General features: G+C 38.5%; 1 protein-coding gene across 1 annotated transcript in view; it reads left to right on the forward strand.

The window, feature by feature from the left end:
* The window catches only part of CD44 (CD44 molecule (Indian blood group)), a 92494-nt gene extending 68262 nt beyond the window's left edge, over positions 1-24232 (forward strand). The window contains exons 12-23 of the mRNA XM_019551930.1: positions 28-192; positions 1936-2115; positions 3904-4086; positions 5848-6015; positions 8051-8224; positions 9137-9304; positions 10593-10775; positions 11674-11841; positions 14126-14299; positions 18531-18653; positions 19409-19487; positions 23170-24232. Coding sequence (XP_019407475.1) covers positions 28-192; positions 1936-2115; positions 3904-4086; positions 5848-6015; positions 8051-8224; positions 9137-9304; positions 10593-10775; positions 11674-11841; positions 14126-14299; positions 18531-18653; positions 19409-19487; positions 23170-23380 — 1976 coding nt within the window. The 3' untranslated portion in view covers positions 23381-24232. The remainder of the gene's footprint in view (positions 1-27; positions 193-1935; positions 2116-3903; positions 4087-5847; positions 6016-8050; positions 8225-9136; positions 9305-10592; positions 10776-11673; positions 11842-14125; positions 14300-18530; positions 18654-19408; positions 19488-23169) is intronic.
* Positions 24233-25676: the final 1444 nt, after the last annotated feature.

Consider the following 25676-nt stretch of genomic DNA (forward strand, 5'->3'; position numbering starts at 1 on the left):
CATTTGATTCAAACATCATCATAACAGTGATCGCCAGTAAAGAAAAAGAACCTGAAGATTCAACCCAAGATCCGTTGTTTCATGGTGTTCATCCTGGAAGGACTGTTGTAGATCATTCTCTCTCAAATGTCACTAAGGATAATGTACTATCTGGAACGTCTCCTCCAAGTGAAAGTGAACATTTTTCAACAGGTATTAGTATGAGTAACTAAGTCAGATCATGGGAGTGGTTTCATTTTCTATGGCATTAAAACTATTTTGAGTCCGATAAACTCCGAGACGATACCAATTCATCTATTAGGCTAGGACATAGTTCCTCCTGAGTAAATGAAAGAAATATTGTCCCCTTATGTTTAAGTTTTGAATTACAGTATGGTTACATGTCAAGTGCATACGAGCTGTGTATTTTGAAAGTTTTTAGGTATATTCTCCCATGAAAAACAAAGATGGAAGTCATACATTTTAGATAGAATCATAGAAAGTTAGGGTTGGAGGGGATGTAAGGAGATCATCTAGTCCAGCCCCCTGCTCAAAGCAGGACCATCCCCAACTAGATTGTCCCAGCCAAAGCTTTGTCTAGCTGGGTCTTAAAAGCCTCCAAGGATGGAGCTTCCCTCACCTGTCTAGGTAACTTGCTAGCACGAAAATTCTTCCTAACATCTAACCTAAACTTCCCTTGCTGCAACTTGAGATTGTTGCTCCTTATTCTGCCATCTGCATATGGATACACCATACATGCATATGGATCCTGAGCCTGTCTTTTTATTTGGTTACCACTCAGAGCTAGGTTATGGAGATAGGAGTTACTTATTGATTGGGAGTTGAGGGGGAAGCTGGAAGATGGAGTGTGACTCATGCAGAATGGAAGTTAGTGCTGTTGTGTGCACTGTACCATCCCTTTGGATGTGCATTAGAAGCTCCCTAACATCCTCAGAGTTTCCTGTTCTGGAATGGTAAAAATGCTTTTTTCCTTAAATTGACACCATGTGAGTGGCATCAAAGGCGAAAGCTTCAAGTGCAATATGCTTTTTATTAAAGATTTGTATCTAGGTACTGTATTATCTTAGCATTATTAAAATTGTTTTATGCATAGATTCATTGCTATTTAAGCTCAGAAAAACTGTTAGGATGGTTTACTTCTACCTGTGTTATAGCTCATAAAATATCGTTCTTGGGTGAAGGTAGTGCAGTTTTCTGTAGCTCTTTCAGTCTTTATGCTGAATGGCTTATACCACATCTCTTAGAGTCAGCAATTATTGAAATATTTTTATTTGTGTGGCCTAATTTGTCATTCAGAAGTGTTGCATAGTGCATTTTCATAATTGAAAAGTATGAGTTTAAATGTTTCAGGGAATACATTCAAATGATCATACATTTAAGAGAACATAAAAGAAATAGATTATCTCAGTTGTCAAAATTTCCCCATCAGACAAGAAGCACAACAACTTGTATGAAGCAGCAAAATCTCTAATAAGCAAATGTATTCATCACTGTCACACTGAAGGAACAGAATACTTATGTCATGTGACCAGGTTCACATTTCAGTTACAAATAGGCAAGTTGCCACTGCTGCTCATTTCCACTCTTACTTTTATCGCCATTGTCACTAGTTTTCTATAAAAAAAATGTTTCAGAAAAGCTACAGAGCCTTATATAGAAAGATGAAGAAAACAGCAACAGTGGTCAATACAGAATGTAACGTCATCTTTGAGTTTTTTTTCTTATGCTGTAAAGCCCAAATTCAAACAATGCTAAAGAGTGTTTTTAAATTTAAGTTCATTGAAGTAATTAAGCTTATGTTAAAATGATTGCTGAACCACAGCCTAAATACAACAAAAAGAGGTCTTTGGTAGAAAGAAAATGAAGGTGAGAATAATATACATAATGGATGTGTAAATAATAAGTTCCCAATTCATAAAACAACTATTTTAACAGCAGAAGACTCAAGTGAAGGTGCCAGACTTGAAGGCTCAACCCCTAGCTCACTGTCCCCTTTTGAATCAGGATGGGACAATAAAGACAAATATCCTGCAAATACCACTGGGGATAGCATGCTACATGGACTTATTCCTCCAAATATGAGTGAACATGAAGAAAATGAAACTTCTCATTCAGGTACCAGCTATATGACTAAAATAGGTTGCAATGGAAATATCACATTCCAAATGCCAGGCATTAGTTAATTCTGTCTCCCTACGTTATACGGAAAGGAATTTTTAGAAATACTTTCATGACAGCCTGGTTTATTTCTTAGCATTTCCCCTCTCTCCTTTACTGTTAGTTTATTGTAAATAGCATTAACAGCAGTATAGAAATCTCTTATTTTATTCACAGGTCTAGAGTGGTTCCCTCAATGGAGTTTATACATGTCAACACTAAAATATACAATGGCATTCAAAAGTTGAATTTCACAATAACTGCTAATATGTGACTAAGAAAAAATCCTCCATATCCTCCAAAAATGATAAGGGCATTTGTTTGTGGTCCCGAAGTCAAACTTCTTTCAACTGGGCTCATGTTAGCCTTTATTATATCACCCTTGGGTTTTGTTATGGTAAAACTGTGGTTTAGGAATATACATTTGGGGTGTACACAGAAGTTACTTCTGTTGCATGATCAGGCCTCAGTGCCATGACTCACATGCATGGCTGCTGAGTGCTTTAGAAGTGTCTGATTACATAACATATTAATCCTCATCAAATGAGAGATCAGATGAAGGCACTCTATTTTAGAGAAGGCACTCTGCAGAAGAGAAGGCACTCTACTTCTGTTCCCTAGGGTCAATCTCTGGTGCAGTCACCCAGCCTTACTCCTGGGGCTGTCTGCAGAAAGGGAGGGGGAAGGGAGGAGGGGTGAGCTGCGAGCTGGGGTTTGCCTGGCCTGAGCTGGGGAGGGAGGGAGGGGATGGTGAACCGGAGCCCCCCTGCCTCATAGTTCCCCCCCACACACACACACCTCCTCTTCCAGCTCAGTCTGGGCAAACTCCAAACTGCAGCTCACTCCTCTTCCCTTATCTCCACTCCCATCCTGCAGAGAGCAGACAGCAGTGGAGCTGGGAATAGGTGGTGGGGCTGGGGGAGAGGGGTGGTCCCTCCACTGCAGGGGTTCCAGAGACAGGCTTCATCTTTCCCCCATGCCCTTGACCCACAGGCAAATGTCTATTTGGTTGCGGGGGGTGCTTTAACTCATGGTGCTTTATGTAAAGTACCATGAGTTAGAGCAGGGGTCTGCATGTCTGTCTGCCCCTTTGGTGGACTGCTGATGGGTTATTGATTAGCTTTTCCATCACCTTGTCTCTGTGGTGTGGCAGCAATCCTCTTATAATAAACCACTGTTTAGATAATTTAGGCAGTAGATTTCCTATTAAATCACAGCAGTAGTATGTTTCCAACATGCCATACATCTTTCATGTGTGGTATATTTATGTCTTTCATGTCAGTGAAGGATCTTTTCTCCAGTTCATAGTTGGAGTCTGTCTGTTTGGACATGAGTTACTGTAACATATATGAGGCAGTGAAATCTTAAATGAAAAAAAACTATTACTGTTGTTGCTGTATTTACATAATGGAATCATCCTGTTCACTGTGGTCAAAACTGCATTACAGAGATAGTGGATGCTGTTATTTCTCTTGTCTTGCTTTTGTGCTGTCCATTATAAGTGGAGTTCTCTTCAACTGAAATACTGCCAGTAAAGAGCAGAATGGTCTTAGTTAAAAAGGTAGGAAAACTGGTGATAACATGGAACAAAGCAAAGAACTCTTCTTCCTAGTCTTCTTCTATATTCCAAATAAGAAATGTCAAAGAGCAAAGCTTGTTATGAACAGCACAGAAAATGAAGATGAAACTTGTGTACGTGGTGGTTCTGCAAACATAAGTTCACATTTAATTCAACCATCATTGTAGCAGCTGTGACTTCCATTGATGGTTCCCTACGTGAACACTCAACCCAAGTTCCACCATCTGTTGTGGATCACCTAGGAGGCAGCACTGAGGAAAAGTATCCCACAAAAACTATCGAGAAGAATGTGCTATTTGATCTTACACCATCAAGTGAAAGCAAAAGGGAAGATCAAGCTACTCAGAGAGGTACCTTTAAGAAAAATGAATTACATGTATTTTAGCTTCTATTTTTGGATGACATTAGTCCTTCTATATCTGGGTTATATTATTTTTTTTTCTGTTGTTGATAAATGTAAGAGGCACATAGAGAAAACATTTTATTTATACCACAGGAAATAAGAAATGAGTTGGTTGCATTGTGAGCTCTTTTTGTTTGGTTCCTTAACTACTAGATTTTTGTATTGGAATATAGTCTTGCTTCTTTCCTGCAGCTAAGACATACACATTCTTGCTTCAGAAGAACTGCTTTTTACCTTACTAGCATACTAGCAGTTAACAAATGAAAATGCCTAACAGAAATATCAGATAAATAATTTAACCTATGCTTTCAATGACATCCCCAGAGGATAATCCCCCATGTTTCAAAAATAAATCTACGTCCTTAATATTGTGTCTCACAGTAGTGTGTACCCTTCTTGGTATCACTGTGATGGGCTATTCTCATTTTGCTGTTGAATCAATTAGTTGTTCCTTCTGCGATATAAAATAGAAAGGTTTACTAAGTATATTTCAAGCTACACAGCTTGATCTTTCCCTTATCCTAATTTAATATAGTTATAGTTTTCTTTCAGTTTTAACAGAGTTTAAATTTGGGAAGGTGAATCTGTTGGTAATGTATTATTCATGACCTTTCCTAAATGTTTAGTCATTTGGTGAGACTACAATTCATAGTAAAGAGCACTGTCTGGATTATATGGTCAGTGATTTTATTTTATGAGAAAACTGGCTTCTCTCCTACATTACCAGGAACCTAAGAATTTCTTTTGTCATTGCTTTACTTAAGTTGTAATCTGGAAGTATAAATTCAAGAGAGACTGCTGCTGTTGGGTAGCTATTTTAACTGCTACTCCCAGGGTATGTCTACATGTGCATTACCTAAATGCACATTAAATTTAGTACCTCTGGGCATTTATATACATACCTTTTCATCCCATGATGTGCCAGAGCTCTGGCGGGTTGAAGCAGACTCATGTGTGGAGAAGACTTGATTAATCAAGTCTTCTCCGCACATGAGCTGGTGCGTGCTGCTGTTTTGTAAGCGGCGAAAAACGCATCAGTGTGCAGAAAATCACGGTGGTGCACTTTTGAACTAAAACACCTCCAATGTGTTTTAGTTCAAAAGCAGCTGCTGCCATTTTCTCAGTGCTGATGTGCAGTTTGCCACTTATACAATTGCATGCTTTGGAGTGCTGGCCACTTTTAAAAGTGTCCAGCACTGCGGCACAAACGTGTACAAATACCCTCCATTGTGACATAGAAAACAAATGCACGTTTGGGTGCCTTAATGCTCAGTAACAAATGTACATGGTTTTTAAGTGACGCTTAATGTGCAGTAGTGTATTTTACTATGTATTACTGTAACTACACAGTTTTTACATGACACGTTCATATGCATTAAAGCACATGTGTAGACATGTCCTTGTCTGAGGTTTAGGGATTTAACAGAAAACTGAGATCTAACAGAAAGTGCGTATTGCTGCTTTCCCCCTTCCCACTTCTACCTAGATACTCCTAGCAAAAGTGTTAATCCCCAGTTTTCAGGTGGGGTTGGACTAAACAGCTGAGAAAGCCTATGCTGAAATGAAACATGCTTTCATGATTAAAGACCTCTGCAAAATGTTAACTGGAAAAGGACAGGTATAGATAGAAAAAACAAATGATGAGAATGAGGTGGCTAGAAGCTTTACAGTTATTAAGCTCCCAATTGCTTCGTCGTCATTGTAACAGATGTGACCTCCAAACCTGAAGCCTCAACCCAAGGGTCGCTTTGGCATGATATTCCCCCTGAATGGGGAAATGGAAATGAGTCTTCCACAACTACCCCCAAGGATGGTGTTCTACCTGGAATTGTTCCTCCAAGGGAAAGGGATCATAAAAATGACAGTTCTTACACAGGTACCTGTAAGAATAATGAACTGTTGTTCATTATTGTTGCTCAGTATTGTTATTACTTCTCCGTTATGGTTGGGATGGCTTCAATTCTTGATGTTAGTGCTTCTTCTATAATAGGTTAAAAATCTTCTGGTGAATTATAGCAATAAGTGCCAACCTGATGTCACAACATCTGGTTATAGGAAATCAGTGTAACAAAAATTTGTTCCATATTATGGAATTGTTTGTTTTGATGTTTTCTGACTTTTGTCAGGGACATTATTAATATTTTTTCCCCTTGTTTTTCCCCCTGTGTTTCTGGGTTAATACTTATTACAGATAAAATGCTGTAAGAAAAAGGCTTGGTTTATATCGGGGATGGGCAAAATGCAGCTCGGGGGCTGGATGCAGCCCACCAAGCCATTCTGTCTGGCCCATGAGGCCCCTAAAAAATTTAGAAAATTAATATTAATCTGCCCTGGGCTGCCTGTCATGTGGCCCTTGATGGCTTGCCAAAACTCAGTAAGCGGCCCTCTCCCCAAAATAATTGCCTGCCCCTGGTTTATATCCTAATTTTGCCACTAATCTTTTATTTGGTGTGACTGGTAAATTGCAAATGTATATAGTGGATAGTTCTCAAGTTAATTCATAACTTTGCATGATTTGAATAGTTTCTACTAGATATTATAACAATGGCTGTTTTCACTGCTTCGTCAGTTTCTGGATACTGGTGTGATGGAGTTTTCCAATTTTCCCTCTCTTGACTTTGTATTAGATGCTTATCACTGTAATGTTGTCAGCTAGTTCTTTAGTAAGGCATGCTTACTGGGCTGTATGCTGGTCATTTTGCAAGATGGATAGCTTGGTGGTGGCAAACTCATTCACTAGCTCCTTTATTCCGACTAACCTTGGTGTGCTTGCAATTAAGGAATGTAAATCTGGTGAGTGGTGGTATTTTTCAGTGAGACTTTCTGACTGTATGTCCTGGTAGCTCAGCAGCAATCCCCTAATACAAGAGTGCCTTTTGGCTAATGAGGACAGAGGGTTTCACAGTAATTGTAGTGTCATGAATATCATGAATTCTCGATTCCGGTGGTGCTCAATATTTCCAAGGTCAGGGCACCACTCCACTGCTTTCTAAAATATAGTGGCATCCCCAGTTAAGAACCACTGTTGGTGCTGCCTCAACTTACCTCAGTGCTTCACAACCAGGTTCTGCTGTCTCCAGATAAATTTGCTCCACAAGACTGCTACACAGCCATCTTGGGAAGGGCTGTGGCATGTGTGCACAGTGCTGCTGCGTTAGGACTGTGATCAGTCTAAAGTAGGCAGAAGCTGCCTAGTGCTGGGTAGTTCTTCCCAGTCCAGCCTCTCCTATGCTCCTCCTGGAAACAGGCATGCAGATAGAAGGGACCAGATCAGAAAGGGCTACAGCCAAGCTTGCTCCTACCTTTTTTAAGATGGTCACAGCCCTAATGCAGCAGGAATGCACATAGGACAGTTTTACCTGGCTACTGCCATAGCACCTACAAGAGGAGGCTCTCAGCACTCCAGGTACCCAAGAACACTGGTTGAGAACCACAGCTCTATTCTCATTGATCGTAGTCTCTTATGATATATGTGGCTTTTCTCAGCACTGCGGCATGTTCTAAAGAATGCCACTATGTAAATCAATGTTGGCATAATGAAAGCACAATAAAATCTCAATCAATAAAATCTCAAAAGTGAAATCATTACCATGGTTGTTGTATATGGTGCCAGTATATTCCATCTCTGATCACTCTTAAGCTACAAAGTCAAAGCATTGCTGCAACCTGCTTTTTTCATACTCTTTCCTTTGTGCCCGCTGTCCCTACTCTAGACCCCTGAGCAAGTATGGGTTAAAAACGTGAAAAAAACCACACAAAAGTAGTATAAAGAAAAAGAAAAAGTCCCCTTTTTTCTCTTATTCTGCTTTAAATATGGTGGAAATGTTGTAAAAGATGATGATCAAATGTGGAGAGAAGAACTGAGGATGAACATATTGTAGGTGGTAGTTTTACAAATATTACATATACAGTAAACTCAACCATCATCATAACAGATGTTGTCTCCACTGATGAAAGCTCAACCCAAGATTCCCTGACACCAGCTCATAAACCAGGATGGGGACCTGAGGGCAAACATCCCATTAGTACTTCGAGGAAGAATGTATCACATGAAACTACTCCACCAAATGGAAAAAAAGAAGGAGATGAATCTTCTCATATAGGTACCAGTAAAAATAATGGACTGTGATCATTTTACCACCTTGTGTGAAATGAGACATTATTTCTTCTGAATACGGCTTCTTTTGCTATTAGACCTATTTCAACATCTTGCTACTAAGCTTCATTTAGACCAAAATGATTGCATGGAATCAGCTAAAGAAAAAATTCCTGTCTCCATTAACTTTTCCATTCCTTTTTTCTTTTTGGACGTGGTAGGATGGTGGAAAGGTTACAATTATTGGCTTTTCTTCTGCCTTTTTGCTTTATACGGGGAAGAAGTGGTTGAATAGTGGTAAACAAGATTCCCAAGTATAATTATTTGTGGGTCCAAGCATTATATTCAATTGATAAATCTTTTGTTATCATGCTATTGTTATTCTGAGGCAGCCAGGGATTCACTTAAACCAAAGACATCCCACATGCCCTCAATTGTCAGGTTGCCTTGCAAGTACAGCAGTCCTAACCCAGTGGTTCCTAAATGCCATGACTTTCTCCTGCATTGCCAAGAACCTAAGCCTTCCATTTCTTGTCATCATGCCTTAATGGTGGTGTGATCTGGTTGAGTAAGTCCAGTTAAGCATGCTGCTGTATGAGAGCTATTTTGGCTGGTTCCATTGACTTGAGAAAAACCTGAGGGTGGAAAACGATACCGTCTGTCGTATCACAAATGTCAAGAAAACACACATCCATGCCTCTTCTTGCATCCCAAATGCCCAAAGCTTGTGGCCGTGACAAAGGTGGTATTAATTTGTGCTGCTTGGCCTTTTTGCCAAGGTATAGTGGGGAAAATGCCAGGTGTGTGGGTGGGGGGAAAAAAAAAACCTAATGGAAAGAATAAGGTGTCCAGTGGCTTTACAGTTATTGAGCTCCCAATTGCTTCATTATCACTGTAACAGCTGTGACTTCCACACCTGAAGCTTCAACCCAGGAGCCTCTTTGGCATGCTATTCCCCCTGAGTGGGGCAATGGAAATGAGTATTCTACAAGTACCCCTAAGGATGTTGCGTTACCTGGAGTTACTCCTCTAAGAGAAAGAGATCATAAAAATGACACCTCTCATACAGGTACCTGTAAGAATAATGAACTGTGATGTTTTTCCTTCTGGATGGGATGTTTGTAATACTCTGTTTGAGCTATGTCACAGTTACAGTACGTTAAAAACCTCCTGATAAATTTTCATCAGTCTCACTGAGTTGGTTTCACTGTATCTTAGGAAACAAGCTATTCAGGGATTTAATTTTTTTTTTAGTTGATAAATGTTGTTTCTTTTGCTGTTTCCTCAGTGTTTTGGAGTTATTTGTTTGAATCTTCTCTTATCTTTGCCCTGTGTTACTGGATTACGTTTATTTAAGTTAAGTTGTAAGTTAATTTGATTGGACTGGGCACCTGCAAATGTAGAGCCTGGACTTCTAAACAGGTCCCATGTAGACTGTTTCATAATAACCTTGTAGCATTTGAAACTGGGTTTCCCTCGGTACTAATAGGCATTTTAACTATCACCGCTCTTGATACTCTATTTCTTGGAATTGGTGTGATGTAGTTTTCTAGTTTGCCTCTCTGTATTAGATGCTTATTGCATGATGACTTCTTAATAAGGGTCTTGGGTTGTTTGCTGATCTGTATGCAAGGTGTACATCTGGGCGATGGTAAACTCGCTTCCTGCTTCCTTTATTCCTGCTAACTATCATATGATCACCACTGAGTTTATGCTTTCGTGTACTTGCAATTTGAGAATGTTAGTGTGGTGCAGCATTGAGGACTTTTCCCTTGCCTTGTCCCCCTATCTCACCTGCAATCTTTTTTTATTTTAGAGTACTGTTTGCACAATGAGGGATGGAAATGTTGTAATTGATGTGAAATTCTCCATTCCAATTCATTACAACTTTCATATTGTGTATGCTTCCCATATCACCCAAGCATGTTTTAAAGGCTATCATGTCCATTGCAAAAATGATTTGATGAAATCTCAAAGGAAAATCACTGCTGTATTTGTTGGAAGTGATTCTGCAGCACCATAGCTCTGATCTCTTCTGAGTTTTTGAATCAAGTAGATTCATCTTTCTGCTCTTTTGGTCTTTCTTCTGTGGGCATTGCTACTGGGACTGTTCTCAATAATGCCACTGCCTGAAATCAGCAAAAAGGTATTGGTTAAAGAACTGAGAAACCTTGAACAGTGTGAAAGAACACATAAAGCCCTTTCTTCTTTTTCCCACATTTTGTGCTGTAAAAACAGTTGAAATGTTGTAAAAGATAATAGTGAAATGTAAAGAGAAGAATTAAGGGTGTAAGAATTATAGGTGGCATGATGGTTCTGCAAATATTTCATTCACCTTCATTCAACCATCATCATAACAGTTTTCTTCACTGATGCCAAACCTGAGGACACAACCCAAGATTCTCTAACACCAGCTCATAAACCAGGATGGGGACCTGAGGCCAAACCTTCCCCTAGTACTTCGAGGGAACATGTGTCACATGAAACTGCTCCACCAAATGGAAATGAAGAAGGAAGTGAATCTTCTCATACGGGTACCAGTAAGAATAATGAACTGTGGTCATTTCACCACCCTGTGTGAAATGAGACATTATTTCTTCTGAACACGGCTTCTTTTACTATTAGATCTATTTCAATATCTTCCTACTAGCCTCATTTAGACCTCATTGCATGGAGTCAGCTAAAGAAAAAATTCCTGTCTCCATTAACTTTTCCATTCCTTTATCGAAGGAGGAGAAGGAAGACCATGGGTTATTCTTATGGGCCTTTCCTCTGCCTTTTTGCTTTATTGTGAGAAGAAGTGGTCGAAGTGGTAAACAGGATTCCCAAGCATAACAATGTGTGGCTCCAAGCATTACAGTAATTGATAAATCTTTTGCCATCATGCTATTTTTATTCTGAGGCAGACAGGGATTCACTTAAGCCAAAGAAAATCTGTATGCCCTCATTAGTCGGGTTATTCTGTGAGTACAGTCCTAGCCCAGTGATTCCTAAATGCCATGACTTTCTCCTGCACTGCCAGGAACCTAAGACTTCCATTTCTTATCACCATGTGGTGTGATCTGGTTGTGTAGGTCCAGTGAAGTGTGCTGCTGTATGAGAGCTGTTCTGACTGTTCCACTGACTTGAGCTCAGAGATTCACAGAAACTTGAGTTTCAAATGGAAGCTGGTACATTGCCTTCCCCCTTCCTGCTTCCATATCCATACTCAGAGAAGACAGGTTAAGCCCCAGAGTAAATTAATCATCTGAGTCAGCCAGAGTTGCTGTAAATCTGATGAAAAGGCTCTCTCTGCCTTTCTCCTCCTGTGTTCTAGAGACTGCAGAAAAGTTAATGGGAAAGGCCAGGTATGGGAGGGAGAGGAATTAATAACAAGAATAAGGTGTCTAGTGGCTTTGCAGTTACTAAGCTCCCAATTGCTTCATCATCGCTGAACAGCTGTGACCTCCAGACCTGAAGCCTCAACCCGAGAGTCTATTTGGCATAATATTCCCCCTGAAAGGGGCAATGGAAATGAGTATTCTACAGCTACCTCCAAAGATGTTGCGCTACCTGGAGTTACCCCTCCAAAGGATAGAGATCATAAAAATGACACCTCTCACACAGGTACCTCTAAGAATAAGGAACTTTATTGTTATTTCTTTGTCTTTTTTTTTTTTTTTTTTTTTTGGATGGGCTGGTTTTATCCTAGCTAGTACATTGTAAGAATAGTTTTAAAATCTTCTGAAAGATTTTTGTTGTCCATGTCAAGCTGACATCACTAGAGCAGACTGCAGGACATCACATACTGAGATTATCTATTTTTTTATTTGGAAAATTAGGTTTGCATGGTGTTTCTTTGACTTTTTTGTGTTGTTTGTTTTGATTTTCTCTTTTTTCTCCCTGTCTTGCTTTATTGACACTATTATAAATAGAATATTATCAAGAAGCCTTATTTATACGTAATTTGGACCCCAATAATATTTTATTACCCTGGAACAGTCAACTGCAAATGTGATCCTTGGACTTCTAAACGGGCTATAAGTAACTGCATAATAAACTTGTGGGACTTGAGTCTGATGCCTATGTAATAATAAACTTTTTTAACAATTGTCCTTTATTCTACTCTCACTTTTCCTGCATAATAGTATAATGTAGTCTTCTAAGTCTGCTTCTTGCACTATGTCCTAGATACTTATTGCCAATAGTGTTGCATGATAACTTCTTTATTGAGGCCTGCTTCTTGGGTTGCTTACTGACTTCACAGCTTCCTGGTGGCAAATTCATTTGCTGGTTTTTGCATTCCTTCTTTCATATGATCACCACTGAGGCATAAGTCTGGCAAAGCAGGGATGTTTTCAATTAGTTTTTCTTCTTGTTTGTCCTTGTGGCTCGACCTCAATCCATTTGAAATTAAATTCTCCCTTCAAATTCATCATAACACCTTTAAATCATGTGTGCCTTCTGTGCCATTAAAGCATGTTCTGAAGGCCATCATCCAAGATCAATCACAAAAATGGTTCGGTGAAATCTAGAGGAGAAAACCATTGCTCTATTTGTTGCATGGGGTTCCAGTGTGATCTTCGATCTGTGATCTTTGCTGAATTTTAAGGTCAAGTGGTTGCTGCACCCTTTTCTATTGATGGCCTTTGATAGCTCAGCATTTTAATAATCTCATGTGGAACTGTTGTCACTATAGCAGGTATCAGTAAATCAGCTGCTCAGAATCTCTTTTTTTTGGTAGGGGTATAATTCCTCACTTTGGTGTTTTCTTGACTTCAGGAAGAGTTGGTTCTTTTAGATTTTTCTCATATTCCTTTTCTGGTTGGTAGATTGAAAAATATTGCATAAAATGCTCTTAAACAACCTTGACTTGTATCATAATGTGGCCATATATGTTTTGGCTGATTTGCCAAGTCATTTACAAATGTGAATGCTGAACGTCTAAACAGTTGCAAAAGTAAATATTTTATAATAACTTCAAATGATTTGGACCTGTAAATCCCAGGTAATCCTGGGCATTTTATTAGTACCTCTTCTCATTATCCTCTTTTTATTTCTCTATATTGGAATCATGAAGTTTTCCAATATTGCCTCTCTGGACTTTATATTAGATGTTGATTGCTGATAAAGTTGGAGAATAAGTTCTTTAATAAAACCTATGTTTGGTTGATGATCTTTACTCTAGGTGTAAAGGTGATGGCTAACTCTGATTTCTTCATTCCTTCTACTTTTGGTGTGATTACCAAGTATAATTTAGTACACTTGCAAATAAGGAATGTAAACATGGTGCAGGGGTCATGTTTTCGGTACGGTGTAGCGGCAGTGTTTGGATAGCTGATGCCCGTGGCTTAGCAGCAACCTCTTTACTCTAGAGCACCATTTGAATAATGAGGGAAAGGAAATGTAACAATAATTGCAATGTTAGGAATTTTTCAGTCCAACTTTTCTTATGCTCTTTTATTTATGTACCTTTCATCCACTAAAACTTGTTCTTAAGAATATCGTGGAAATTCTGTTGCTAAATGAATTGCTGAAATATCAGTATAGGAAATAATTTCCTAATTTGTAGATGTCATTCCAATGTGTAGCATGTCATCAGCCCTGAGCTACAGGGTTAAGTGGTTGCTGCTTCCTGCTCTTTTGATGGCTATTCTTCTGGGTCTATTGTAACTATTACTTGTCTTCTGGCTGACACCAGTACCCTGAGAATCAGTAGGAGGGAGTTGCCTAAAAAGTTGAAATAACAATGCAAATGTGAAAGAAAATGGAAAAGCCTTTCCTGTTTTGCTGTAATGTTACCAACATTTGAAAGATATCTGTCTGTTCTATAAGCGAGGAAGGAAAAAAAATGTGAGTGGTAGTTCTTTAGATGTTAAGTTTAAAATTGCTTCGAACATAATTGTAACAGTTGTGGATTCCACTGATGGTTCCAAATATGAAACTTCAACTCAAGAGCCACTGACACCTGGAAGGGATAAGGAAGACATATATCCCACAAAGAATACAAGGCCTGCTGTGATACCTAATCTTTTTCCCGAAATTGAAAGGGATCCTGGCAGAAAACGCACCCCTCCAACTACCAGTAAGAACAACAACTTTCAATCATTTACCCTACTCCTTGATTTTTCCTGATTGTCTTGGGCTGTATTTGTGTACCTACATTTATAAAATTTGGGGAGGAAAGTTGTGCTCAACACAGGGCGAGCATGGTTTGGTTCGGTTTTGTTAGCAAGGTACATGACAAGAAAGTATTTAGTTAGTTCTTTATTAATTTATTATGAGTGAGATGATTTAAAATTAGTGTTTCTAAGAATTCTTTTGGCAAGACTTTAGTAGCATTTCTTTTTTTCAGCAATTATGGCATCGTCTCAAAAACTTCATACAAATGCATATATTACAAGACATGATTACAATTACTTTTGTCTGCCTGTGGTGGCACAGACAGTATGGTAAATACTGGCTACTATACTTTTTTGAGAGGTTAATACCATCTTTCTGCTTTCTTATTCTGTCTCTCTACTCAGTTCAGTTTATTCACCCTCCAACAATAGCTGTTTTGAAAGCTAACAAAATGACATCCATCTATCTCTTTTTCTCTGTCCTTATACCATGAACACACCAAGGAAGCTAATCTTCACTATAATATTTTTCCCTTTGTAATGTTTGTTGTTGGGTAACCTGTTTTTAATTATTTCCCTCTCTGTATACTTGGAGGTAACAAGCTTTACAACTGTCAGCAGCTTCTGTTTTAAAAGCTGGTTTGGGACATGAGAATGTGAAAAAATACATGGAACACATCCATGAACACAACCGTGTTGCAACATGAAAACAATATTTTGGGGAAAATTAGGGACTTTTCCTTAGAACCAAAGGTACTTTTCATGTAAATCATCAACCCAAAGACTAGGATTTTTCTAAATGTTATTTCTTTTCACACGTGCTCAGCCAAATTCTCTGCTGTCATAACTTTGTGCAAGTCGATGTAGTCGTGTCTCATTGAATCTAATTTACAGCCAATCTGTGGTTATTTTTTGCATGTAACAAGGAATATGAAAATTTATACATACAGCATCCTTCACAACAATGTGTACAAGAGAGTCTATAAAACATAAAAATTAAAGAGAGTCAGAATTTGCCTCTAATAAACTCCTTTTTAATTTGATTTTCAAAAGAGCCTGAATCAGTCTACTTCAATCAACTACTTGATTGAAGTAGATTTCTTCTATAGCAGTGGTGCCCGGCCATGGTGCCTAGCTGGGAAACTTTAAACATACTATCCTTTTGCACCAGTTTAGCTCACGTGTTACTACACTGACTTTGGTCACTCTTAATTTATCTTGGCATTTTTCAGATTTTAGTGAAAAAACAATATGCATGCAATGCAATGAAATAAACCAAAACAAAATAAACCCTTAGAGGGAAAGATCTTTAAAAGAGACACCATAAATATAAATTTAATGTAGACATATTCTATAAATGATACTTCGTTATCTATTTATAATGATTCAGTATGTAACTCACTCATGTCTCTTGTTTTCTAGTTCCCTGTTCTCCCTGACTTCCTAATGTACTATTCAGATATCAGACCCTAGGTAGAAGATATAGTTAAACTGCTCTTCTGAATGTGTACAACCTGTAAAAAGTCAGAGGGGATGTCATTTTCATGATGAAAAGCTGTTTTGCAGTGTCGGTGTCATGATGTCAACAAGGCCCTATAAAAAGTTGGTGGGGAGGCTTGAAAAAATAAGTCCATCTTTTTCTTAGCAATGGCTGTATCACAGCAGAACAGTGGGTTTCATGTGTATTACCATGGGGAATCGGCGTCTACTTTGGGGGTTCATTTGTTTGCAAGATGTGTCCTGTGTATCATGAATTGAATGAAAAAGAAAGTTCGCTTCACATAATAATAGAACGTATTTGAAGGTCTATTCTGAGGAAACTCTTTGCTCAGTCAGCTGTGTCTCCTGCTTTTGTCTGCTTTTTCTCTACAGTTATGTACAGCTGTGAGCTGCCATCATAAAAATGACTGATCTTTTGACCAAAAGACGTTAGCAGGAAAGTGAAACTGCATTTCAAAAATACAAATGCAAAACTCTCATAAGGAAGGAATAGTAAAACGTTGCTATAAGATGAATATCACAGAAGCTCTAGTCCCCCCCCCCATCCACTTTTGGACCCATTAATCCTGGGCATTGTAAAAGTTTTAAGTGTTGGTAATAGTACAGTCAAAATCTTTGGTAAATATTTACTGAGCAATAAATAACCATTGAGTTCCTTGGGGCTTTATGGATGGAGAATTGTGTTGCCTTCCCTCCTGGAAAACATTACAAGTATCCTTCACAAAATCCCTTCAAGACTGTGTGGTACATAAGCCAATATAATAGTATGTTAATCTTTGTCTGTGTTTTTGGAAACTATATGAAATCTCCCAGCTGCTAATTTCAGTGCTCAGCCATCAGTGTTGAGCTATGAATTTCCTGTGGGGTAGCATGAAGCAGTGCATCAGTCAATGAGTTTCTGGACAATTTTCAAACTGCTCTGTGGCTGAATTCAACAGTAGAAAAATATGCTGCCTAGTTTTTGCATTTGGCAGCTATCGTTAGAGAATGCGGTCTCACCTTCCCTGGAAATCTTCAAGAGGAGACTGGATAGGCACCTGGCTGGGGTCTTATGACCCCTCCCACCCCCAGTGCTCCTTCCTGCCCATGGCGGGGGGTCGGACTCGATGATCTCTCTAAATCCCTTCCGACTCATTGATTCTATGATTCTATGAGGTCAAAGATTTTGGCCACAGAGAAGTTGTGAAGCACCTTGAAGAGCAAGGAAAATAAATTTCAGTGAAGCATATGATGGGATTGAAAATGAGGGCTGGGAAAGGAGAAGGGAATGACATGATCTATTTAGTAGGCCACAAAGATAATTTTATTGGCTAAATTTAATCTGACTGGAATTGGTACCAGTATGCAAATAGAGGAGGGTAGGGTAGATTTACACTTTGTAGATTAACTGTAGTAGATACATATACAGTATAGCACAGCTTTCATAGGCTGAAATTCCAGCATCTGATAAAGTGAGTTTCAGCACATGGATGTGTGCTATATATGCTCACACATGTATGTAATTATATATATAATCTACTTTGGTTAGTTTATGAAGTGCAAATCTATCCTGCCTGTTACTTGCCTTCAGACGAACATGGCTAACTGTCTCTGCAGAATAGAGGAGGCCAGAGATGCTACTTTCATCAAGAATAAAGTTCATTGTGGCATGGCCCAGCTGAGTGCTACTTTATGAGAAATAGGACAGATTGGGGGTAAGTCTGGACTGCAGACTTAATGCTACCTCCCAACCTAATGTTTTTATGTGTCTCTCTGGGCTTTTGCTTCTGAGACCTGCCACTTCTGCATATTTGAACTATATCAACAGCCAAATAGTGTCATGTAATGTCTGAAAGAATCACTTTGTATAAAACTAAGAAAACTGAGTTGATAATGGTCCAGTTTTGCACAAAAGAGCACCTGCCCCACACCTCATCCTTTGTCCTTGTCTCTGTTATGTGGTCAGTTCATATTGCCACATGTTGTTTGTGCCCTTACATGCTGCTTACATGCAAGAGTACAGAAAACCTTATCCCCAATAGGAACCACATCCTAATATTTAAGAGCCCAGTTCATGAAGTGGTTATCGCATTTAATGCTGACCAGAAAGTAAAAATCTGTTTCATGAGAAATGCTGAAGTTTTGAAATTTGATTTTGTTCTGCATTAGAAAATAAAACTCTTCAAAAAAAAAAAACTATCCTTATATAATGGATTTGTGATGAAATGGCTATTTGCAGATCTAAATAGTGAAGGTTTCCTTTGGTCTTTCTTTTTTCTCTTTGGGATTGACCAGACATTCCACTTTGGACCTCAGAAACCTTCTTGGCAACAAGTTTATCAATTCATTTTTTCATTTTTCTTGAAAAATTTAAAACCATCTCTAATTCCATTTAAACCATTACAGTATAGAATGATCAAAAATGAAATCTTTCAAAAACATGTCAGTGAATGTCATGGAGAAACTGAATCATGTGGTTCATAGAACCAACGCTACTCTTACTTGGACCAAATGGGAAAGTACTTTTATGAGGTGGAGTCTGCATAATTTTTTTTATATTACTTTAGGGTACATTTTGTAGTTTAAATTCCTTCTTTCTGAAAACATACCTGAGATCTGTAGTTATGTATATTTAATTCTAAATAGACAAGTCAGTGCTTAGTAATTCAAAATATTTCTAACCTGTTGTGCATAATAGATGGATTTTTTTTCTAGGCTTTACAACTAATAGATCTGGCCGCAGAAGACCACACATAGGAGCTATGGATGCAACTTCTTTTCCTGGGCAGTCCACAACAATAGCAGTAATTTCACAACCAAGATCAGCAAAGATACCAGGTTGGTTTCTGAAGTCATTGTCTTTGAGATCCTGAGCACAGAATAATAAAAATAAGGGACTGAAATATTTATTATAGAAATGTATACTATTTATTTATTACTACCAGTGTATGATTATTTCTGATTGCCATCTTTCCTAAACTTTAACAAACATGTATTGGAACACATGGGAGTTTTGCAATAGTGAAAATAGGACTCTAGGAACTATTGCTTGACTACAGTATTCCCATTGTATCATGCCCAGCACAATGAAAATTCAAGTGCTTCCATAAAAATATTTAAAATCACAGTACTTCACATTTCAATAATGTGTGGGAGCACATGACAGGTAGCTTTGAAAACAAACTAAAGCTCTAGACGGCAACTGCTTTAGAAGGGGAGGAAAAGTTCTTGCTAGGCAGCATGTGTCAGCTGTTTCAATGAAACTGTTATGTCTGGATGCTCCGGGACATAAGGGACACACTGGAGTTAAATCACTATACGTTTAACCCTGAATGAATAGGGATAGAGTCGCAACACTTTTTGTACACTTGTGTCTCTATAGGAGCATGGATATGTAACAGGTGCATCATACCATGTTTTACTAATGTCATTTGATACTAGTGTAATTGCTAGTTCTGTCTATACCCTTTCATTTTTTTATATTGGAAAAGATCTGTCATTGGGAGAAGTGTGAATGAATGTAAAAGTACCATCATGCAAAACAAAAAAGTTAAGGCTAAATTTAAGTGGCCATATTATTCCTCAATTCACAGAATGGCTGATCATAGTTGCTGCTCTTGTGGCTCTGATATTGATTCTTGCAGTCTGCATTGCTGTCAACAGTCGGAGGAGGTAAGGAAGCCCCTTTGTATCTTTGGTCATCATTGCTTTGGAACATATTGCTTTCCTGCCTTTACTGCTGTGAGTCTGAAGATTCCTGGGAGCTTCATAACATACATACTGTGGCTGTACAACAGAGAAAAACTCCTACCATAATGATCCTCAATAAATAGTATGTCCCTTCTTTTTTGGATAAACAGTTTTTATCTGATGCCCCAGTTCTGCCTTGAGCTCTGTGTAGGTGAACCTGAGTACTCATGAGAAGCCACATGAAATTAGTGAGTGGATCCTCACTTCTTCATTTGCTCACTGACAAAAAATTAAGTTGCACACCTAGAGAAGGAAAAACCTGCCTCTACCTATTATATGCTAATTGCCTGCTGCTGTTCCCTCTGAGCTCAATGAAATATGTTACATAGAGATGGGCAGAAACACTGACAAGGTAATCACCAGATTAATTAAGTAACATTACACCATGTGGTAGTATATTACCTAAAAGAGTACAACTACTATTTGTGGTAGTCTCTCTGTAGTTTCCTTTCAGAAGGATGCAGAGACAAGATTCACCTGCTCCCGCTAGGTAGAGGAAGGATCAGTTGTCAGTAATGTAGGGAGGGACCTGCAAGCAGCAGGACTGTGAGGATCAGCTGTGGAGAATCAGGTCACCACCATCCCTTTTTGCAGACTATAAAAGGAGCCTACTGTGAAGCCCATGAGAGATGGTGGGAAAGACTTTGAGTTGATGAATAGAACTGAGTAAAAGATTAAGGGGAGGAAGAAGAGGAGGGTATTTTTCGCTTTGGCTGGAGTGAGCTGCAGTTTTGACCTTTGATTTAAGATTGGTGGAAAGAAAAATGAAGAGGAAAATTTTAATACTCAAGAAATTGTTTGACAGTGTCAACAAAAAAACATTGTTGCTGAAGCTTCCCTTTCTGCACCATGTTCTGTATGAGGATCTCAAGCTGCTTTATAAACTTTAATCAAAATATCCTTGTAACAGCACTGTGAGGCTTCAGACCTGGTGAAACTGAGAAAGGTGAAGGAAGTCTGTGAAAGAGCCAGGTAGTGATGTAACAAGCAGAGTTGACATCCAGGGCAAACCCTGAGGTATAAACCCTAGTTTATACTGAGCCTTATAGTTGCTGGAAAGATATCATTACCTCATCTCTAACAGGGGGGCTAGTATGCCCCCAAAAGGGTGAGCTATTTAATGGACAGGAGATAAGATCAGGATGCCCATTGGCATGTGACTTCACCTGTAGGAGACTAGTGGAAATTAAAATTGAGGGAAAGAATCTTCCTTGTCTTTAGCAGGCTTCTCTGGCGTATCAGTATCCAAAATCAATGAATGGAGACTGCAGTCCAAGGGCCAGAGCCTCAGTTGATATACTGAGATCAACAAAGATATCCTGATTTCCATCAGCTCCTGTCCATATGACTACATTCATGTTAACTGTCATTCTCTAAAATATCAATTACATCCCTCTTGTTAAGTGATCCAGGAATTACAGTGTGAATGTTATGGTTTATTGATTCATTTGTCATTTTGCTATATTTATTGAAGTCAAGCCTGCTTTTTTTTTGCCGCCAGATCACCATAGAAACAGACAAACAGAACCAATTATGATTAAATGCAGATAGTGTCTGACCAGAAATGAAGCAATCTGGAAGCTATAAATTATGGATTACATCTTGTTAATTGAAAACATATTTTTGACTTGGAGTTAAATGACACATACAGCATTGGGTTATATCTGTGCCTGTGTCTAGGTACATGTGAATTAAACCCTAATATGTACTAATGATCCCAAAGAGAATTTTATAAAGTGAGAAGTTAGAGGCCTGATCATTTTCTACTCTGTTGCCACTCAGGCCCCAACTGAACAAGCACAGGTGCTGGAGAAAGTGGGTTGTTAAATCAAGAATTAATTTTTTTCATCTACTTTGAGAAATGCCAGTTGATTTTTAACTATTTAGTGCAATTCATGCTGCATCATTAACATACCAGAGAATTTATTATATGTGCCAGAGGATATATGTTGTGGAATCTTAGTTTCATTAAACTAATCATTTATGACACCATCACAGGAACTTTGTTGTTAGATTGTTGATAAGAAACAAAATAAGTAATTTGAGGGTGCTGTAAGCAAACTGTGTATGCACACACATATATGTATGTGTAGAATTGTAGATATATGTAGAATTAAGAAGGATTTCACCCATAAGTGGCTAGTTAGGTTGTGAGGTTTCCCAAGAGTCGCATGACTTTTTAAATAAACCAAGCATACAATTTTCCAGTTCTCCTCTTGTATGGGCCAGGTAGAATGGGAATTGTATACCGAATCCAGTTTTCATGAGAAATCTTTAATCTGGTAGTATGACATTTACATCTTTGAGTCTATGCTCGGTAGGCTTAGTCTTTCTAGTTGTAAGGCCAGTGTACTACAGGACCGTATAGAAATCCCAGCCAAACGATGAAATCTTTTTGGTGGGTGCCAAATCGCTTGGTTGTATTACTTCAGTTTTTCCTTTTTTCCCCAGCTCTTGAATGAGTTACGTGTTTAAAAATCTGTAGCCCATGGCGCTGCATGATTTTCAGCACTCCACAAGAAGGGTTTTTTTTATAACATGAGAAATCTGCCTACATAGCTTCTTGCAAAATGTTCATCTTTAAGACCTTCCCTTTACAATTCTGGAAAAGTACAGCGCAGTTCGGGCACTGTTGCAGAGAAGTTCTGTTCTGTCTTCTAAGCTGTGTGAATGACTTACTCTCTCTCTCTGTATTGTCTCTCTCATTCTTCTGTGTAAGCCAGGGCAAGATTTGTTCCATTATGCTACATAAAGTAAACATGGTGGATCGAGACAAGGCAGGTTTACTGGCGGTCACTTTGGCTAAAACAGCTGTCATATGTCAGTCTGCTGACACAAAATATGCTTGATTCCAAGGGATAGTAGCAAAACTATTTAACTGCCAAATTAGTAATTCAGACAGAATTTGCTTAAGGAAACATTTTAAAGTACATCTGCACAAACACAGTAGCTATTTAAGGAATATTTTTGTCCATTTTAATAACCTATATTTGGCTGTGCAGAGGTGGAAGGTCACCTCCTCAATGCAACATAGCCAAAAAGCTGAATTAGTGTGATGGGGCATCCCAGACTGGTAATAGATCTGCATAGATAGCTTTATTATTCTACCACCACAGCACAATTATTTTCCGTCTTCTACTGTTTTAATGATCTGAACTGTTGACAGTAGAGTTATAACCCTAAGCTGTTCACTTGGTTCAGTCCTGGCAAACTAAACAGAAAAATTAAGCAGTCCTCTTAGATTGCTAGAGATGGGCCTTAACCCAAATTTACAGACGTTTTGAAAGTTTAAGAATCTTAGGAATTCAAGCCAAGGGCCAGAGTTTGTTTGGTTCCATCTCTCTCGTGTAATAAATTAGCTGTACATGAAGGATGATATGCTTGAAAGCTCTAGGTTCATATAAGGAGAAAAAGGGCAATAAGAGCCTTTATAACTCACCCCTGAGAAACCTTTTATCTTTCGCAGCTTTACCTACTGCATTGCATATGTCTCCATTGGCAGATTCAAGTTCTTTGCTTCCTGTGAACACTTTCCAAAAATATGCAGTCAGTGTTTTGTACTTCCTAGTATCATTATCTCCATTTGTCTTTATTTTTTTGCTAGATGTGGACAGAAGAAGAAACTAGTGATTAATAATGGCAAAGGGGCAGTGGAGGACAAGAAGATAGGTGGACTGAATGGAGAAGCCAGCAAGTCTCAAGAAATGGTACATTTGGTGCATAAAGAACAGTCAAATGACCGAACGGAACCATATGAATTCCTGACCAGTGACGAAACACAAAATCAAGAGGCTGACATGAAGACTGGGGTGTAATAATGTTGGCCATCTTGTAGGTCAAGAGTTGGGGAAGTCAATTTCTTATGGAACTGGGACTGGAACCCACAGATGCACCGTGCTACTGATCTATTTTGAGCGTAATTAAGCATAAATTTCCTGCGTGTTTTTACATTTTAAAAAATCATGTCCAAGTTATAAAATTGACAATGCTTTCTTAACTAAGCCCCTGGGCCATGCATAAATCTTGCAGATTCCAGTTCCTACCAGGAAGATGCTCATCTTCTGTTGTGTGTTATGAGGGATGGAAGTTTATATGATGTTTTCCCCAGTTGTAATACCTTCACTGAGTGAAGGTCCGGAAATATGTAGTCACTTCAACTTAGGGGCATTTATGGTATTACATTTATCATGGTAGAGGCATAAGTGAGGAAGAAGTATCTAGAGAAAAAAAAAGGTTAAAGGAAAAGGCCCATAAAGGATTCTGTAACACTAGAATCCTTCAAAATTGCCTCGTGGCTCTGAAAAGTTTGGTCAGTGAATTCCAGAGTTGCTCTTGTTTGGGGCAAACTGTGGCATTTTATGATATGTAATGCGAGAACCCCAAAGCTTATTTATCTCTTCATTTCTAAAAATCCATGGACATGCAATGCCAATAATTCTTATTAGGAAGTGGGGGTGGAAATGAAGACATGAAAACTTGAGTTGATACATAATAAACTTCTATACTTTTTATCTTTAACGATCTGTGGAGTTTCTTCAGTTTTGAAGCTGTATTGCTCTTCCCCATTGATCATAGTTTCAGTATGTTTTTTTTAATGCGCTTTGTTTGTTAGGATGATAAATAAATGCAACGACCCCAGCTGAAACACCCATTTAGAAATCCAGCAATAGGAAATGATCAAAGAAGATAGGCAGTGTTTTGTTTCCTGTGCAATAGGGCTGTATCTCTCCCTGTACACAGTTTTTATTTTGAGGCGCTGAGTCTAACACACAGCTTGTTTTTTGGCATAATTATTGCATGTTGCACCATTTTGCTGATATTTTTAAAAGCCAAATTAAATTTATGTGATGTTCTTTTCTACTCTGAATTCCACTTCATCCATCTTTTTTTTTTAAATTCTGTTTATTAAAAATGCCAAAAGAAATATTGTTCACTTGCTGGAACAAGAAGTTGGAAATCTCCAAAAGATCAAAGGAATTAAAAGCAGACAACTCTAACAGCATAGAATAGTTGCAGCTGCATTGCCACATGTTTTAATTGTTTTCCCCTTTGTATGCCCATTTATGTAAAGTATTTGTTTTAAGCTAAGATGCCATGCAGTGCAGTATGTTTCTTTGTGCAAATATGCAGTCAGCGCAGTCCAACTGCCATTAACAGCCTGTGCACAACACCATTGTCAAGGAAAAAATATATAAGGAGTGAATTGTGCTCAAAAGTAATATTAATCAAAAACAACCATCAGGTACAAAACCAATTAGGATTTTTATGCTTTGACTGGCTATAAATCTCTTATTTCACTTAAAAGTGCTCAGCTATAGTCCTATTTCTTTTTCTAAAGAAACTTTCGTCAGTAAAGATATTATTAGACAATTTGGGTATTGGCTTTGACTATGGTAATAAGCTTTATTGGCACTACAACCTGCCAGATTACTGTGGCTGTGATTTATTTTATTGCAAACCATTCTCTAAATGTTTGCTTATGACATACTGCACCCTTCTTCCTATTCTTAGTTAGATCAGCAAGGGTTAAGTTCACCCCCATACAGAGTGGCCAGCACAAATATTGCTTAAGTCTCATGGACAGGGCTTGTGTGGTGCATAGGCCATGTGCTGATTCCATGTGTAGTGATATGTTTCATCTGTACGCTGCCATATGCTGATTCTCATAGGGTGAATATGTTCCACCACGTTGAGGTCAGTGGAGTTGCAGCTGTTGACATGATCAGTAAATTTAATCCATTTTTCTCATCACTTCTCATAACCTCTTATATTACTAAGTTACGCTGTACGCTTTTGTTTATTTCATGCATTGATTTTTTTTCATTCAAATAGTATTTTGAAACAGTTTTTCCATTAGTAATTCTAAATCAGCATGATCTCTTGAAGGATACAGTTAAACTGGCATAGTGGCTATAATTCACAGGGGTGCAGAGCCCCAGGAAAAGACCTATTCACCCCCAATTAAACAGGCCACTACTGAAAGGGGGTAGTTCTCTTATTGTCTCAAAGCAGAGTTCTTTCTGAGTTCAGGCTTTGGTATGTTACAACCCAGGTTGATGTTGGGTGGAGTATCTGCCATGTCTTCTGTTGATTTCTCCATTTTACATTCAG

Source organism: Crocodylus porosus, unplaced genomic scaffold, assembly GCF_001723895.1.
Source record: "Crocodylus porosus isolate Cpor-Errol unplaced genomic scaffold, CroPor_comp1, whole genome shotgun sequence".
In the NCBI taxonomy this organism is placed as follows: Eukaryota; Metazoa; Chordata; order Crocodylia; family Crocodylidae; genus Crocodylus; species Crocodylus porosus.